This window comes from Accipiter gentilis, chromosome Z (assembly GCF_929443795.1).
Source record: "Accipiter gentilis chromosome Z, bAccGen1.1, whole genome shotgun sequence".
Taxonomy (NCBI): domain Eukaryota; kingdom Metazoa; phylum Chordata; class Aves; order Accipitriformes; family Accipitridae; genus Astur; species Astur gentilis.
Window position 1 is genome coordinate 22,304,035 of NC_064919.1, and position 16,039 is coordinate 22,320,073.

Here is a 16,039-nt window from a genome sequence, read left to right on the forward strand (position 1 = left end):
GTTCCAGATTAAAACATACAGCTTGCAGTGTGGTAACAGATTAAAAGGTGGGCCACTGAACGTGGTGCTTACCTGTAGAAGGAAAGAGTGATGATTCATAGTAGTTGTCATGGAAAGGAAGACCAAACAGATAATGAAGAAAATGACAAACAACTACAGGTTTCAGCATTACGTATTAAAGCTAACAAACCTTTCAGTTTATTGAAATCTAAAAACTAATGCACTAAAAACCTGGCATGTTTCAGGAGTTGATTCACAAAGTGTTGAGTTATGCCTACCACAGGGCTGTAATTTCAGGGTGTAAGTGGAAGGGCAAAGTCAGTGTCAGCCATCTGATGTTCATCTTCTGCAGTCAGTGACTAATAGCCTCCAAAGGTTGATATTGACTACTTCAGAGTTGACAGTTGTCCTTGCTTTCAACTGTCTACCCACATGTTTTCATGTGGATGGGGGAATTGAGGGGAAGCAAGCTCTCCTTATTTCAACTGATACTTTAGACCATGAGGATATTACCCTTATTCTACTTTGTGCATCTTCAACTGCTGGTTTGAATCTCGGAAAACATCTCAAAATTAGAAGATACTGGTTATGTATTTCAGCAGTGGACAGTTTAAGTATCAGCATCCCCATTTGCCATAGCATCGTGGCCACTGTGCTTCCTTTCCTCATTACAGAAGTGGTTGGTGACCCTTGGCAAGTAAAGAAAGATTACAGTAGTGGACTGCTAATTGTAGAATGGTTGAGGTTGGCGGGGACCTCTGGAGGTTGTGTTGTTCAACCTCCTTGCTCAAGCAGGGCCACCTAAAGCTGTTGTCCAGGACTGTGTCCAGACAGCTTTCGAATATCTCCAAGGAGGGAGACTCCACAACTCCTGTGGGCAACCTGTGCCCATAATACATGTTCCTTTAGTACACACAGAGCAGAAAACTTTCACTACTTTCTTACCACATTAAGTTGTTACTGGTTTAGTAGTTACACTTGGAAGTTTGTCAGATGGATAAACGGTTTATTTATTAACTTTTAAAATATTTATTAGAGGTAATGGTTATGAGCTTAAACTGATATGTTATTGTTTTACAGTTGTATCAAAATAGGAATCCTTTTTCAGTTAAATTTATTTCCACAATGGTATTGAAATCATATCTTAGAACGTGCCTACTAGAACACATTTTGGCCTTTCCCCCACGTTTTAGAAATAAACACAGTTTCCAGCTGTATTTGAGCAGTTCCTTTAGTGTTTGAAAATGGAAGGACAATCCAGCAGTATCTACTAGTGCTATGATATTTTCTAGTTATGACCACAATAATGACAAATTTGTCATGACTCCAAGTCTTGTCATCATTGATGTCAGTGGGTTTTGAAATTCTTGATAAGAAGCAGTCTCTTAATTAAAACAGTATAATAGCATATTCCAGGTGATTTAAATACAATGAAAGACCTCCCACCCCACTTACCCGTACAAAAATGCATTGTATATGAAGTTGGCCTTAATTCTGTATGTATTCACATGGTAAAAGGATGTGTAAAAAGTAACTGAACTATTGTAATCTTGTCAAGTTTGCTAGGTTTATTATTCTTCACGAAGTAAAGACTGAATCTGCATTGTTGTTAAGCTATACTAGAGCTAAAGAGCTTTAAGATTAGATTAAATGATTTTTCATTTAAAGAATAATGGTATAAATACTACTATTTCCTGATGGTATCATGAATATTTAACACCGAGGACAATTTAAAAACTTGATAGCAGGGTTTGAACTTATATCTTTTAGAACACAAATTCCTTAAGCAAGGGAAGCATTTGCTTTATTTTTCAGGCATGGTATACCAAGTTGGTGTCAGCTTAAGGTGATACAACCAAATTTAAATCAAATAAGCTTTTTTAGTCCTTTTAAATAAGAGACAACCCCCAACCCCCAATATAATTTAAGAAAACAAACCAAAAGGTAAAACTGGTAATTACTTGAAACTTGAAGAACATAACTGAATTTTGAGGAGATTACATGTCTGATATTAACACAGGAACATAGTAAATGACACTTCCTTCTTCAAGGGAGACTTTTCCATTCCTTAGGTAGAATTTTGATCTCTGGTTGGACAGGTTATTTTTGTCTAATGGTAGCCTGTTTAATGTGTATGAAAGTTCTGCCAAATTCAGCTTGTGTATTGTGGGTAGTTCTGTACCCCTCAGCCTGATGCAAAGATATGAGGAAGAGTGGATAGGTATATACTGGCTCCTCTGGCCAAGGTAGCTGTGGCAAAGCTAATACTCTTTTCGGTAGCTTGTCTGACTTCACTGTAGTAGGTCTCCTCACAGGAGATTCTCAAATATATAGATAATTCTTAAATGTAGATGGAAAAGACTTAGAATGAATTTCTGAAATCTTACAGTGATGCTGCTAAACCATGCGAAGGAGCACAAACTCATGTAATAACTCCTGCTTCAGTTCAAACTCAGAGTAGTGGTTTTTCTTGACTTGATTATTTTGCAGGCATTTCTTGGGTGACAGAGAACTATTTGTCATGATCTCTTAGGTCTGACAAACACTGAACAGTATGAATGGGGCTCTTACTTTCATAGCCTCTTCTTTATGCAGCATTTGGTTTTTTTCAGTGTGTTCTGTGATTCCCCTTTAAAAATATAGTGTTTTATTTCATTTGTGCGGTGGGATATACAGAACACTAAAGCTCTTCAAGCTCTGTTGTCCCTTTGGTTGCAAAGACAGTGGCATATAAGATATATTCAGCACTGAAAATACTGGTAGTAAGAAAAGTTTAGGGCAATATTTTTAGTCTGTGGGTAATTTTACCAGCAACTTGAATGGTCTAATAGCAAAACTAATGCATGTATTACTGCTTCTTGACTATCCAAAGTTTCAGCTGACTCAACTGAAAACATATTTTTTAGAGAAGAGAGAGTCTGTCAGGTTTAATTCTCTTACAGGTTGATTTCAAGTATGCATTTGTTGAACTGTAACTGATTCTACGTTAGTATGTAAGAATAAGAAAGTATGTTGTCCTTTGATCAAAAGTATATTTTAGGATCCATAGTGTTTAAAACTGTCAAAACAAGTGCATAGTCAATAGAAAGACTTTAAATGTTTGCATATGTTTACTTGAAACTTGCACAAGATTTTCAAGGTCCGCTCTTTTGAGGTATGTATAGAAGGTGATGTATAGCTACTGAACATCATGTAGCCAGTTATTTCAAGAACTTTTTGTTCTAGAAACAGACATTTGGTCAAGGGTTTCTGGTAGTTTTGTGCCAAGCTGGGAGTTTGTATATGGAATAGAAGGTATTTTGTCTATGTGAAAAACAATGTGGCATTATTCAAATAGCTGTTTGAAGGAAATAGAAATATTCTGCAGCCCTTATCAGCATGTAGCTGGTGCCCTTGCTTCTATAAGGAAATTTCTTTGGGGGATAAAATTACTCCATGCTTCTTTTCCAGTCCCCTTCATTTTCAGGAAGGGAGAGAGAGGAATGTCAGAGAATGTAGATTCTGACTGGGAAATTCTGAGATTCTGTATTCAGGTGCTGTGCTTTGTGCTGATGGCTCTCCAGAAGTCCTAGCAACTTTTACTTGTCACTGAGGCAGCAGTGCAGGATGAAGTCCTTTTCCAGACCTAGGACTCCCATGGGAAGCTTACTAGTCTCCTTCTCATACCTACTAGATTATTACTGTACCTCAGGGGCAGGATTGTAGCTGCCTTAGATAAACACTTTTCTCTGTGTAAACTAACCTTACAAATCCATCATTACATGAAAAAAAGCTTCTAATACAAACTGAGCTAAATAAATCTTCGCTTCCTTAATTAAAGGTATAACTGAAAATAGTATTTTTTTCCATAAAGTCTACATTATTCTTAACACAATGTTATGGTATACAACGTGTGCTTATGCTAAAATTGGCATACAACTTCACTTTTCTGAACCAGAATCATTAATTTCAGGATTCGTGATTTTGTTCAGGAAGGGATGCTATTTTTTTGCCTCAAATTATATTATTGTACAGAATCATATTATTTTTAGTAAGACTACAAACTCTGGGTGATAACTTTCAAATTTTTTTGTTGCTAAACCTTATGGACTGACAGTTCAGGATATGTAGATTGTCACTTTGCATCTACTTTGTGATTACAGTAATGAATCTCTGTATCAAACTGTGAAATTGTCCTGGTAGCTAATACTGTGTTTTCTGATCTAAATGGGTAGTATGTTTGTACTGTTGCAGCATTCCTATAGCAAGCAGTAAAACTTTGGAGGGGAATGCAGTGTTTATAACGGATGCTTACTAAAGACTGAATGTCTGTTTTTCGACCTGTGTTATGGTTACTTTACCATATATGCTAAAAAAAGATAATTTCTGGAGATAGCCTTCTGAATGAGATTCTAGTTCTTATCAAAATCAATCTATTTGAATTGAGATGACTAATTTGTGTATATCTTGTGAACTAAATATCAAGTATTAGTTTCTTACTAATTTAGGTAGCTTCAGGTAACCTCCTTGAGAGAGAGGAAACTGTGTGCCCTAAAGCTTTGTTGTGTGTTTGTCATCTTAGGATCATATGACCTTTTAGGCAACGCATCCTCTCAATCTCATTAAATTGTGATGCATTAGGATCAGCATACATCAGCAGCCCTTCCTCCAGATGATGCTTGAAATCCTTTTGTGTTTCAGCTGGTCCGCTGCTATTTTTTTCCAGTTTTCAGAGGTCCTTCTTCCAACAATAGCAATATAATATTTGGGTTTCCTGTTTCTCAGGCTTATCTTGAAGAATTCCATCCATAGGAAAGGATATTTGACTACTATTTTTTAATTACTCCAAAGTGATCAGTGAAGACCTCAGATGGATTCTAAATAAAAATCTTCTCCCCCCAAAATGAAAATAAACAAAAAAAATCCTTTCCCATAGCAGATTCTATCCTACAGAAATATCTCCAAATGGTCCAAAGCTATTAAAAAAAATAATAAAAATCCTCTTAATTAGAAAGAATTTCAGGGTAAAGATTGAAAGTTTCTCCTTTCGTACCAAAGGACTCTCCGTGAAGGAGCAATTGCCTCAGTAAGGTTTTTTTAATTTTTTAAAAGGAGAAGAGGTTAATTGTTCATCAGCGTAAGCTATAGAAGTTAACGCGAAAGAGGAATTATTATCCCTTTAGCAAAGATCAAATAGAACTTTCCAGTACATTTTTGTGGGCTGTACCTTAGTGTTGCCCATAGATGGGCCATCTGTTGTGCACTTGTGACATGTGTATGTTTTGGCACTATCTTACCACTGATCTTTCTTACATAAACCACACACTGCAATGCACAAAATGTTTGTCATGAGCAGTGCTTCTGAAGTACTCACGATTTCTGTGTCAACCCTATCTCATAAGAGCACAGGATTTCTGCAGGCAACTGGAGTCAACATTTCTTTCATGTACTGAAACCTGTCAGGTACAGAACTCTACTGCTTATTCCTGCTTTCTTCTTAACCTGTGTGGTTGGCATCAGGATAGCATATGGTCAGTCAGTGAATGGGATGTTGCGGAGTTGGCAGAGTAATTCAGATAAGACCAGATTGTCTGGAGGGCACTCACTGAGAAAAGTGGCAGCAGTGGTCAATAAGAGTGGAGGAGTGGACACAAACAAGAAGAGCGTTGGCAAGGCAACTGGAAACATGGAAACCTGTGAAGGAGAAAGAACTGTGAAAGAGCCTCATATGGCTGGCAGATGTGTGGTCTGATGAAGTAAGGGGCTAGATGTAGCCCATGCTCTGAATTACCATACTTTTTTTTGTTTTTTTCTTGTTCATTTGCTAGTATGTGTTTACTCAGTGTTCAGATGAGAAGATAGGGGCAGAAAACAGAGTAATAAGTAAATTGCTCTTTTTATATGAAGATTAAGAATTGTTTTTCAGATGCAGTGTATTTGTGGCAATATTTTGTGTTGATCCGATCAAAGCCATGTTGGCTTTGTTAACTTTCTTGTGTTCAAAATCTAACAAAACATTTTTTCATTTACTTTTCTGCTCCATTTCTCTTGCTGTCAAGGCATAGTGATTTTGTCTTTGTGAAAATACTGAGTATTTTACAACCTTAGTATTTTGGTTTTCTGCCTTCTGTCAGGGAGGAAGTCAGAGGTAGATACTACCTGTTACTACAAGTCATAATACACTCTGTAACAGTTGTTTCAACAGCAGTACAGAATGAAGACAGGTGAAAATGTAAAAATCTGTTTTCTACTAGTCATTTAAAGACTTCTGTTCTCTCTTAAATTCAGCTTTCCTAAGAATAATAGATTTTATTTGAAAATAATATCAAATGTACTTTGAAAACTTTGAACTGTGAATGCACTGCATTTTCCTTGTTACTTTCCTTTTTCTTTAACCTTCTGTAAGCTTTTTTGAAGGACTGCCACTGCTCTACTACAGATGAAAGTTGTGGCAATGCCGGACATTGTCTCTCTAACTTAGCTTTTAAGTCAGCTGGACTTGAGAGCAGGCTGTATGTACATGCCTCTCCATGATGCTTTCTGATCAAATAATAAGACTTTTGAGCCTCTTTCAGTCTATCTTTGGCTTACTCAGAAATTCCATAAGGGGTTCCTGAGAAACATACCAACTTTTCCATGATTTATAGAGGAAAAATGAGTTAAATTAAAGCTTTCTTAAATTTTTTCAAGTTCACAACTAATGGATCAAAAAATATCAGAATTAAAATGCAGTTATATATGTAAAGGGTCAAAATACATTTTCAAATAAGAACAATTTCTTAGAGCAAGATAATTTGTTTAAAGTACTGTTGAGATGAATATACCTACAGTCTGCATCTGCTGTTTTTTGTTTTAGCTGTGTTCTTAATAAAGTCCATAGTACATAAGAAGCCCCTCACATGCTCACTTTGATTTCAAGTACTTTATACCTCAGAATCATTTTTCCATAATTTGGAAGCTAATCTTTTAAATATAATGTAAAACTATGCAGATTAAATGTTCTAATAATATTTGAATTTTGTTTCAGAGCAAAGTAGAAGAGATGATTTGGAAGCTTTAGGTCACATGTTTATGTATTTTCTAAGAGGAAGCCTTCCGTGGCAAGGTTTAAAGGTAGTGATTTTTTGTATCTTTATCCTATTTTCAGATCATCAGCTTTTCTTGCCATGATCTTTTTCTTTTTCAAAGTTTGTCTACAAACTGTGTAACTTAAGAAGCTTGTTTTGTTTTTGTGTCATAGGCTGATACATTAAAAGAACGTTACCAGAAAATTGGAGACACAAAACGAGCAACCCCCATAGAAGTGCTGTGTGAAAACTTCCCAGGTGATGTCTACTGTATGTTATGTATTGAGTTAGAAAATGAAACTGTCATAGATAGTTGTTTAATATCTGGTTTAAACAATAATAAAATAATGCTTCCAAATACATGTATTATGTACTATGGTAATAGATGCAAGAATTATCCTTTGAAAGAGCAGTGAGCTAATGCTGGTGTTCCTCAAAGATAGATTTTTCTAAAGGAAACATTAAAATATTGATGCGTATTCTTAGTTATCAACTAGTCTACACCTGTATCTTCACACAAAGTTTTGCGAGCCTTTTCAGCTCAAATCTGATATCCTATCACTTTTTAAAACAAGGTGCATTAGGAACAGCTTGAAATAATATTTAACATAACTTGCAATTAGTTTCAGGTGTGACGACTTCTCCTTAAGTGCACAGAGAATCAATGAGGTATTGGAAAATTGGAGAGAAGCAAATATGACACTTTTAAAAGTTGGACTAATCAGCTTGGGACAGGGGATGCACCACCATGATATGGACATGATTTTGCCAAAATAAAAATTAACACCTTGCAAAGTAATCACAGTACCAATAGATTCGCTGAGAATAGCTCATGACAAACTGATGTGATTTCCTCTTATGAAAGGAAGTCCTGTCCACAGCAGGCCTTGTGGACAGGAGGCAGATGTTTTATGTCATGAAATCTTACTTAGCTTTCGGCGTTCTTTTTAAATATCTTCACAAGTCATCTTGAAAGTATAATTAAGAGGAATCTTCTATGAGAAGAAGAGCGTAAAACAATTTGAAGTAGTTAAGTACATTGTTGCCACATTTGAAACATTTCAGGTATTCCACAGAGATCTCTGCTGGATCTGTTCAGTATTTTTGAGTGCCTTGTATAATTGAGAATGTATATTAAACTTGCAAATGATAAGATTGAAGTTAGTAAGCTGGACAGTGGGTTTAGAATGAAAGCATCCTGACACAAATACAGTCTTAAAAATATAAGGTACAGTTCAATAAAACATATTTAAGGCAGTCTATGAAGATAGGATCAAATCCAATTTAAGAATTATTGGGTATGGAAAAGTTCCTTAGGTAATGACTCAAAGTCAGTCAGTCACAAAGTAGATGCAAGTGAACAGTGTCATGGTGCTACATCTTTAAAAACAAACACACACACACACCCCCCCCATTTACTAAATTGGATTATATAAACAGGATAGCCTGAAAGACACATGATTTGCCATTTCCACTCTACTTGATTCTGTAAAGCCTCAGCTGAAGCAATATGATCAATTTTGAGGACTGTACTTCAAGAAAATGTATCCCATTATAAGGGTATCTTACAAAGAAGTGCGAGTGCTTGTGTACCGTATTTGCTAGACCGATCACCAAAGACTGAAGGAATGAAGGTTGGTTTAGTCAAGATTGTGAGGGAAGGAGGTTCTCATGTACCTTTTGGCTGCTACAAACATGAAAGGAATCAGTTTGCTATACCCACAGCAGCTAGGACAAAGTAATGGATGTACTCAAAAATGGTTAAGTTTAGACTTGAACTCCCGTGTTTCAAATATAGTGACGAGCATGAAGGGATCACCATTGCCAAGGAGACTATGGAGCTTCTTTCACTGGAGTTCTGTGACAACAAACCAGACAGGCTGCAAGTGATTTGGTGTGGGACAGGGTGGTATACTAGATGGCCTTTTGAAGTTCTTTCCAACCCTGTGGTAAAAATTACTCTAATTATCAATTTTTCATAAGTTTTTCATTTCACTTTTTTCTGTGTATTAAAAACATAGTAAAATCAAGTGAAATTCCCTTTTGTTACAGAACTTGGAGCAAGTGGCTGAACATATGTTCAGTAAATTGACAAAATTTTATATGCGGGGGAAAAAAATACTGTTCTGGAATATAAATCATCCTCATCCAGTAATGCATGCATGTCTTGCATGTTGATTTTTATGTGTAGTTCTAAAATCCTTTTAATATCTAATTTAAGATGTATATGGTGCAGTTCCTGGAAATAATTATGCATGAGTAGCTCCATATTTCTAGTGGACTGTTTGCACCAAATTTAATCAAGTACATGCTTGCTGACAGGATTGGATCTGAAAAATGGAATAGGGAAGAGATACTTGACCTTGGAGGGCACAAAAGATAAACTTCTTTGATAGTACATATGTACATTTTCATAGTAAATAGTCTTGTATGTCGAAGTTTTTGCATGTCAGATATCCAGGAATTTATACCTTTTCCTGTCCTTGTCACTTGAGAATGGAATGAGAAGTACATCCACCATCATTTTAATTCTTTTTAGTCAGCGTGCAGACTGAGCTAGCTGACTGATGTTCCATGAGGCAAGAACACTGTAGTATCAGTGAAAGATACTTCGGTCTTTGTCACACTTAACTTTTTCATCCCCTGTTCTGTGGAATTGTACTGTCTCTGAGTGTGCAACACTACTGCTGTTTCAAGCCTTTTATAAAATATGCACAAGGATTTAAACTCTGGAGTTTGTGCTTCAAATGCATGTTAAGGGTGGTATTTGATTTTTGGAGTCAGCCAGTTGTAACAGATTCAGCTGCATTAAATGGCTGAGTTCCAGCCTTCGTACCTCTCAAGACATGTCTTGCATGCTTTGGTTTCTGGTTTACATTGGGAAAATACTGTTAAAGAGGTCCCTTGCAATGTGTCGACACTTCTCTTCACCTTCTTCAAACACTGCTCTCCTCAGCTGGTATTGCTGATGACTTGCTCATCTGCTGAGCTGGACCTTAGGTGCCAAGGAATTCTTCCTATCCACTGTTCCATCTACTTGTGCCTAAAACATAGTGCTTGATACTCTATTTTTGCCTGAACTGAGTAATTTTGGATGTTTCAGCACCATTGTCCTGTTATGCATTTGTGACAGCACCACTATGATGCTACTTAATGACTTTTTATTATCAAGCTGGTCTCAAACCTTCACTTCTCACTCTTTCTACCCCAATACCTTTGAAAGAGTTTAACTTAGCATAGCTCAGTCTTAGCACTGCTTCTGCAGTTCTCAGCCATTCTCTGTCAGAAGATGGTCTTCTTGCAGGACCTTGTTTGTACCATAATACGTCAGCTTCTCCAGACTTAGTGGAATGAGATGTGTGGGTCAGGGTGAGTGTGCAGTGATACTGTTGTCCTGCTTATGACGTACATACCTCTTCAGAGGATCAGTGAGTGCTGGTGGCATCTACTTTCAACATTATTTGTCCCCTGACTTTCTGGTCATAGAGAGGTGCCTTCTCTTGTACTTTGGGACCATGTGAACAGCCTTTTTGGCTTGAGAGTGAGGAGTCATTGCTTTTCTCAGAATGGCTTTCCAGTGGGTGGTTTCCCACTCTTTCCTGAGCTACAAAGTTTCCTAAACAAGTTAGATTTCAAGAGCTCTGTTCACCTGGAAATAATGTCCCAGGACTCAGGTCAAGTGCTTCACCTGGTCCACATCAGATTGTAATAAGTTGTTGCAGTATTCTATTCCAAGCTACTGCAGTGTGATTTTTTTTTTTTTCTTCCTTTCTTTCTGTAACAGGAAGATTGTGGATGGATGCAGTCTGAAAGAACCAAAATTTCAGTATGGTTAGGTTGTTGCTCTCTTCAGTCTTCCAGTACTTCAGGTCTTTCTTATAATACCTGTTAGAATGGAAGGACTTGTAGGACTTTGTCTGTTGTGAAAGCTTGTTAACATTTATCTCATCTCACCATCAGCTGTTTTCTCAGACTGTTGTATTTCCACATGTACCTAATTTGACTTGATTCCTGATGGAGTTACTTCAAATGTAGTCACATGTCTGAGGAGTTTCTCAGTGGGATTTGGAGCTTGTGCTTCAGATGTTCATGGGTCCTCCCTTTCAGCCCTTGGGTTCTTGTAGTCTTCTGTCCATAAGGGTGCTTGTTCCTTACAGTTATTGTCTCAGAAGCTTTTCATGGCTTAAACTCGTTATCGGGAATGGGACTTTTGTATGCTCTACTCACTTGCCAAGAGATTTGTGCTGGAACTCTTGTGTTAACTAGAAGCTTCTGGCCGCTAGTGCTCAGTCTCTACTTCATACCCTTTAATGACTAGGAAAGCTCTTTCCTTTTATCTTTACAGGTCCAGGCCCTTTCAGAAATCTCCCTGGTTGTCTCCACTACTGGGAGAATCTTAATTTTCATGTAATGTCTTCCCAAATGAATCTCCATTGTTTGTTGACAGTGATCAGGTATTTAAACAGTGATATTAAACTGACACTGGTCAGAAGTTATTCTACAAGAGCCCAGGTAACCTTAGTACTTCTGTGCAGTGTTTCTGTTCAGGGTATGTACCAGTTCTGCTCCATATCTTTATGTAACTTGATGCCTGAAACGTTCAGTGCTGTTGCACTTCCATACTCCTACTACAGTTACAGCTCAACAGACCCTATACCAAGTATTTTTTGTCAGGAGAATTGGAGTTGCCTGCTTTAGAACATACATGTGGATCTTCTCTTAAAGGAAGGAAGGTTATGTTCCAGTAACAGGTGTTCTTTGAGACATATTCTGCCTTGTACATTCATAATACCCCCTATTTTACCTTTCCTTAGGCTTGTCTTTGTACAGTTAATTGAAAAAAACAAAAATAAAAATTGAGAAGTAGAGGCATTTATCTCCCCACTTTTTTGGCACACTGCATCAGGATTGGAAGGTTGGATGGAAGATGTTGATAGGTAATGTAAAGGGAAAATTAATGGAGGGTGACGTGGTAGGATATCTTTAGAATATAGCAGTATATCTTGAAGGATATTATTACTATTAAGTAACTTCCTGGTAATTTACAGATTCATTGTGAACAACTGCTCAGGTTTTATGGTGAAGAGGTAGAATGCTTTAATATGTAATAAGTACTGTTTTTTGAGTGCCAATAAAACAAGAAGGCAATTATGTATATTTCTTATTTATATAGAGGAAATGGCTACATACCTACATTATGTAAGAAGCCTAGATTTTTTTGAAAAGCCGGACTATGACTACTTAAGAAAGCTTTTCACAGGCTTACTTGATCGGACAGGCTGTATGTTTGATTATGAATATGACTGGATTGGCAAACAGTTGGTGAGTACAATTAAGTTATTAGTAATATCCTGGATTTTTTTGTGTGATCAGTTTTGAGCCACTGTTAGTTTCAGAATACATGTGCATCTTATGGCTGCTATTTGTTGTGAACAGCTGCTATTACAAACCAATTTTCAGATGCATTTTCAAACATTACCTTTTGGCTTGAGATATTTCATACTGAGTCTCTTTCCAAACATGTACTTTTAATATTAAAGTAAATCTCTGTTCAATCCAAAACGAGGTTGTAAGAATACAAACTGGGTTTTGAGTTCAAGAAGGCGTTTAAAACTTTGCAGGTGATTGTCATTATTGCATGTATTTTCTTGCTTTGGGGACTTTCTTACTCCCAGTATTTTTAAAATGTAGAGCAATCACTTCCCTGCATCTGAGTTATACTCCAGATATTTAAGTTTGTTATGAAGAAACTGTCTATATGCTTTATTCTAATGAAATATGATGCAGAATATCAATTTCCATCACAGTGCATCTAAAGTTACAGAAAATACTGTATTTATGTTCTTTAAAGAAAGGGTAGAAGGTGAATTTTTCAGCACCTCAAATGTTTCATTGCTTCTTTTTAATAAGTAGGGAAGGGATAGTGTGTGTTGGACAATTTCAGATTATACATTTTACCCTCAAGTTCTATATGTCACTCTCTGAAAGAATCATAGTATTTTATTGCTAAATCTTTTTTCAGTGTTTAGCATTAAAAATTATTTTAAGCCTTTCTTCAGGCTTTCATCAGAATGTCCTAACTGCTAACTGCAGAAAGTATCAGCCTGAAGTCTTTCAGAAAATTAGTGTCTCATAATACTTAGAATTGCTACTTCATTAAATTGTGTAAGTCTTGGTTTGCCTTTTTTACTCTTTGATATGAATAAATATCTAGTGAAGCTTTTGCTTTAATTTGGTGGTTTTGGGTTATGGGAAACTGTCAGATTTAAAGATTAATTTCTACTACAGACCAATAACTCCTGGCAAGACTTAGAAATTTATTTTTTTTACTAGTTGCTACATATTATTTGTATTTGTAGCCTACTCCAGTGGGTTCAATACATTCAGATCCTGCACTGTCTTCAAACAGAGAAGCATATCAGCACAGAGATAAAATGCAACAATCAAAAAATGAGGTAAACTGCTCATATGAGATTATCAGCATTACTTTGTCTTTTGTCTAATGATCTGTGCTATGTTGTTGCTTTTATTAGAACTCCAAAATAAAATACACTCCAGGTTTTCTTTGGTTTTTTTTGGTTTAAGTATATCCTTGTTAATGCATTCCTACATCTGTAGACCTTAAAATGTCCTAAAAGGTTGCTTGTTTTACGCTATGATATAACATAGCTTACATCAGTAGTGAATTTTCTCTCTGCTGATACTTATTCAAATTTTTTTTAGTTCTCTTTTTTAACCACTGTCTCTTCCCCATATGCTATATCATCTATTTGGGTTCTAACATCTATGTATAGCATTTTCACTTTTGTTTTTTTAAACCAGGATAATTACCAAGGTGGTAAAAACTTCAGGAATTTAGACCTGTGTCCATTTACCTAAGCTAAGTTACAGGGTTGTGTTGGTGGACTTTGTTTCTTACTAGGAATTTTGAGTTTTGGCTACTTTAGTTCTCTATGAAAATGTACGTGTAGGCAAATGTAAGTATGCAGATAATGTTGATATACAACCTATAGAGGAAGTGAGTATATAGTGCTTCTGTGCTTGTTAAAAAATAATATGTAGTAATTAAAGAATGAATTGTTCATTTTTGGAATTTTTATTTCTTTTTTTGCATATATTCCTAATGCATTCACAAATGATAGTCAACAGACCATAGGGCAGCTTGGGACTCACAGCAAGCCAATCCACATCATTTGAGGGCTCACCTAGCAGCTGACAGACATGGTGGCTCAGTACAGGTATATTCTGCTTTGCGTGATCAGTCACTTTGCATTACATAATACTAGTTTCGTGTAGTGCCTCACATGATTCCTGTTTTCACATTAAGTTCACTTTCCAGTAATGTTCAGAATGTTCCTATTAATCCCTACTTCACAGTTGCCAAACTGAAATTAAAACAGTTTCAGAAAACTATGGATCTTCTTGTATGTGGAATTTCTGCTACATGTTTCTTAGTGAAAGCCTAAAACAATGAAACTCTCTCTCTTTTTGAGGGAATATACACTTAACATCAGTGCAAACAACTGAAGTTTAGACTTTCGATGTGTTATTTAGTTGTATTAGCAACTAAAGCAATATTGACTGAACTCAGTGTTGTTCAAGTCATGGTTTATGTTCCTTAAGCAAACTTCAAATGAAAGTTTTAAGTAGTGATTTTTGTTTAACTTTACTACTTTTTTTCAAACAATAGTTGACTAAAGGAATGTTTCCCAGGGCAGTACTTCACACTTACCAGTAGAAAAATGAGTAGAACCCAACAATCTTTCCTTTCTTATTAGTTTATTTCATCTTCAAGGAGCTTTTTTCCTGGTTTGCTCTTAATTTTACTTTTCAGTGTTCACTTTTCGGTGAATATATTTAGTGGCAAGTTCATTGGGAAAAAAAACATAAAAAAATCTAAATTTAATACAGAAGGATTCAAAATGCCAGCTGCAAAGTCTATATGAGGTTTCAAGTTTTCAGTCTAACATGAAAATAATTTAGCTTTGTAAAGTGTTATCTGGGGGGAAAAAAATATTTTTTTGTCTGCTGCATTTTTGATTCTGACAATCTAAGTTACATATATATCTTCTGAAGTTTTGTTTTGGAAAAAAATTGTCAATGCCTGAAGAAAGAATGAGAAGTCCAGGGTAGAGAAAACAGTGCTGTAGTATCACCAGTGTGATAATTCTGTATCTTCTTTAAATGCTTTGCAACTCAATTCAAATTTAACATTCTCTAAGTTTTGCTGCTTTAGAAACTACTGTCGTTTCATGTAAGAAAAACTAGTAGATGATAATTATCACTGTGTTTCAGGAGAAGTTTAAAAATTGTTCTATGCTTCTCAATAACAAATATTTTTAAAACTGTACCTGTATACTTAACTTGAATTGCAAAAATTCTCTCAATAACATTAGTTTTAAAAGTAGTCATTTACCTTTTAAGAACAGTATGGTAATGTGGAATCAAAATTGGATTTGAAATTGTATCTCCTCAAATCATTATATTTCTTATTTTTTGAATTTTATTTTTTAGGTTAGAAAAATACATATTTAACTTGTTAAATTCCAGTTAGTAGAACTTTCAACTTGTATATAGTATCACTCTCTTAGCTATCGCAGCACTTAAGAAACTTTTTATTCTTTCTCAGGTAAAAATGTAACAACTGGAAGAGGTTTCATTCCATTGTAATATGCATTACATACCCTTTGGTGGCAGGGAGAACATGTTCTAGGAGATACCAGTAGAACTCCTTTCTGTTAATATAATGTTCTTCCCTTTTTTTTTTTTTCCAAAGGATATAGGCATTCTGAGTTCAGATCACTTAGATCAGTTGGAACTAAACAGTTGCCTTGTAAAAAGGGCTGTGTGGAAAACTGCAGCCATTTGGTCTGTCTTTGAAGATCAAGTGTTGTACAGAAGGGTATTTTCAAGCCAGCTTAATTGGGTTGCTTTTTAATGTGGAGTGGTCATGCTTTCTCATTAAAAGCACTTGTAAAACTACATAACATCTT

At 35.9% G+C, this 16,039-nt stretch overlaps 1 protein-coding gene across 5 annotated transcripts in view; it reads left to right on the forward strand.

Annotated features, from left to right (window-relative positions):
* Nucleotides 1–16,039, forward strand: part of CSNK1G3 (casein kinase 1 gamma 3) — an 87,356-nt gene that overhangs the window by 58,875 nt on the left and 12,442 nt on the right. For 3 of the 5 annotated variants that reach the window (XM_049794859.1, XM_049794860.1, XM_049794861.1), the window contains exons 7-11: nucleotides 7,007–7,092; nucleotides 7,220–7,304; nucleotides 12,220–12,368; nucleotides 13,406–13,501; nucleotides 14,189–14,284. In XM_049794859.1, coding sequence (XP_049650816.1) covers nucleotides 7,007–7,092; nucleotides 7,220–7,304; nucleotides 12,220–12,368; nucleotides 13,406–13,501; nucleotides 14,189–14,284 — 512 coding nt within the window. The remainder of the gene's footprint in view (nucleotides 1–7,006; nucleotides 7,093–7,219; nucleotides 7,305–12,219; nucleotides 12,369–13,405; nucleotides 13,502–14,188; nucleotides 14,285–16,039) is intronic. The other 2 variants (XM_049794862.1, XM_049794864.1) reach the window with 1 other exon arrangement.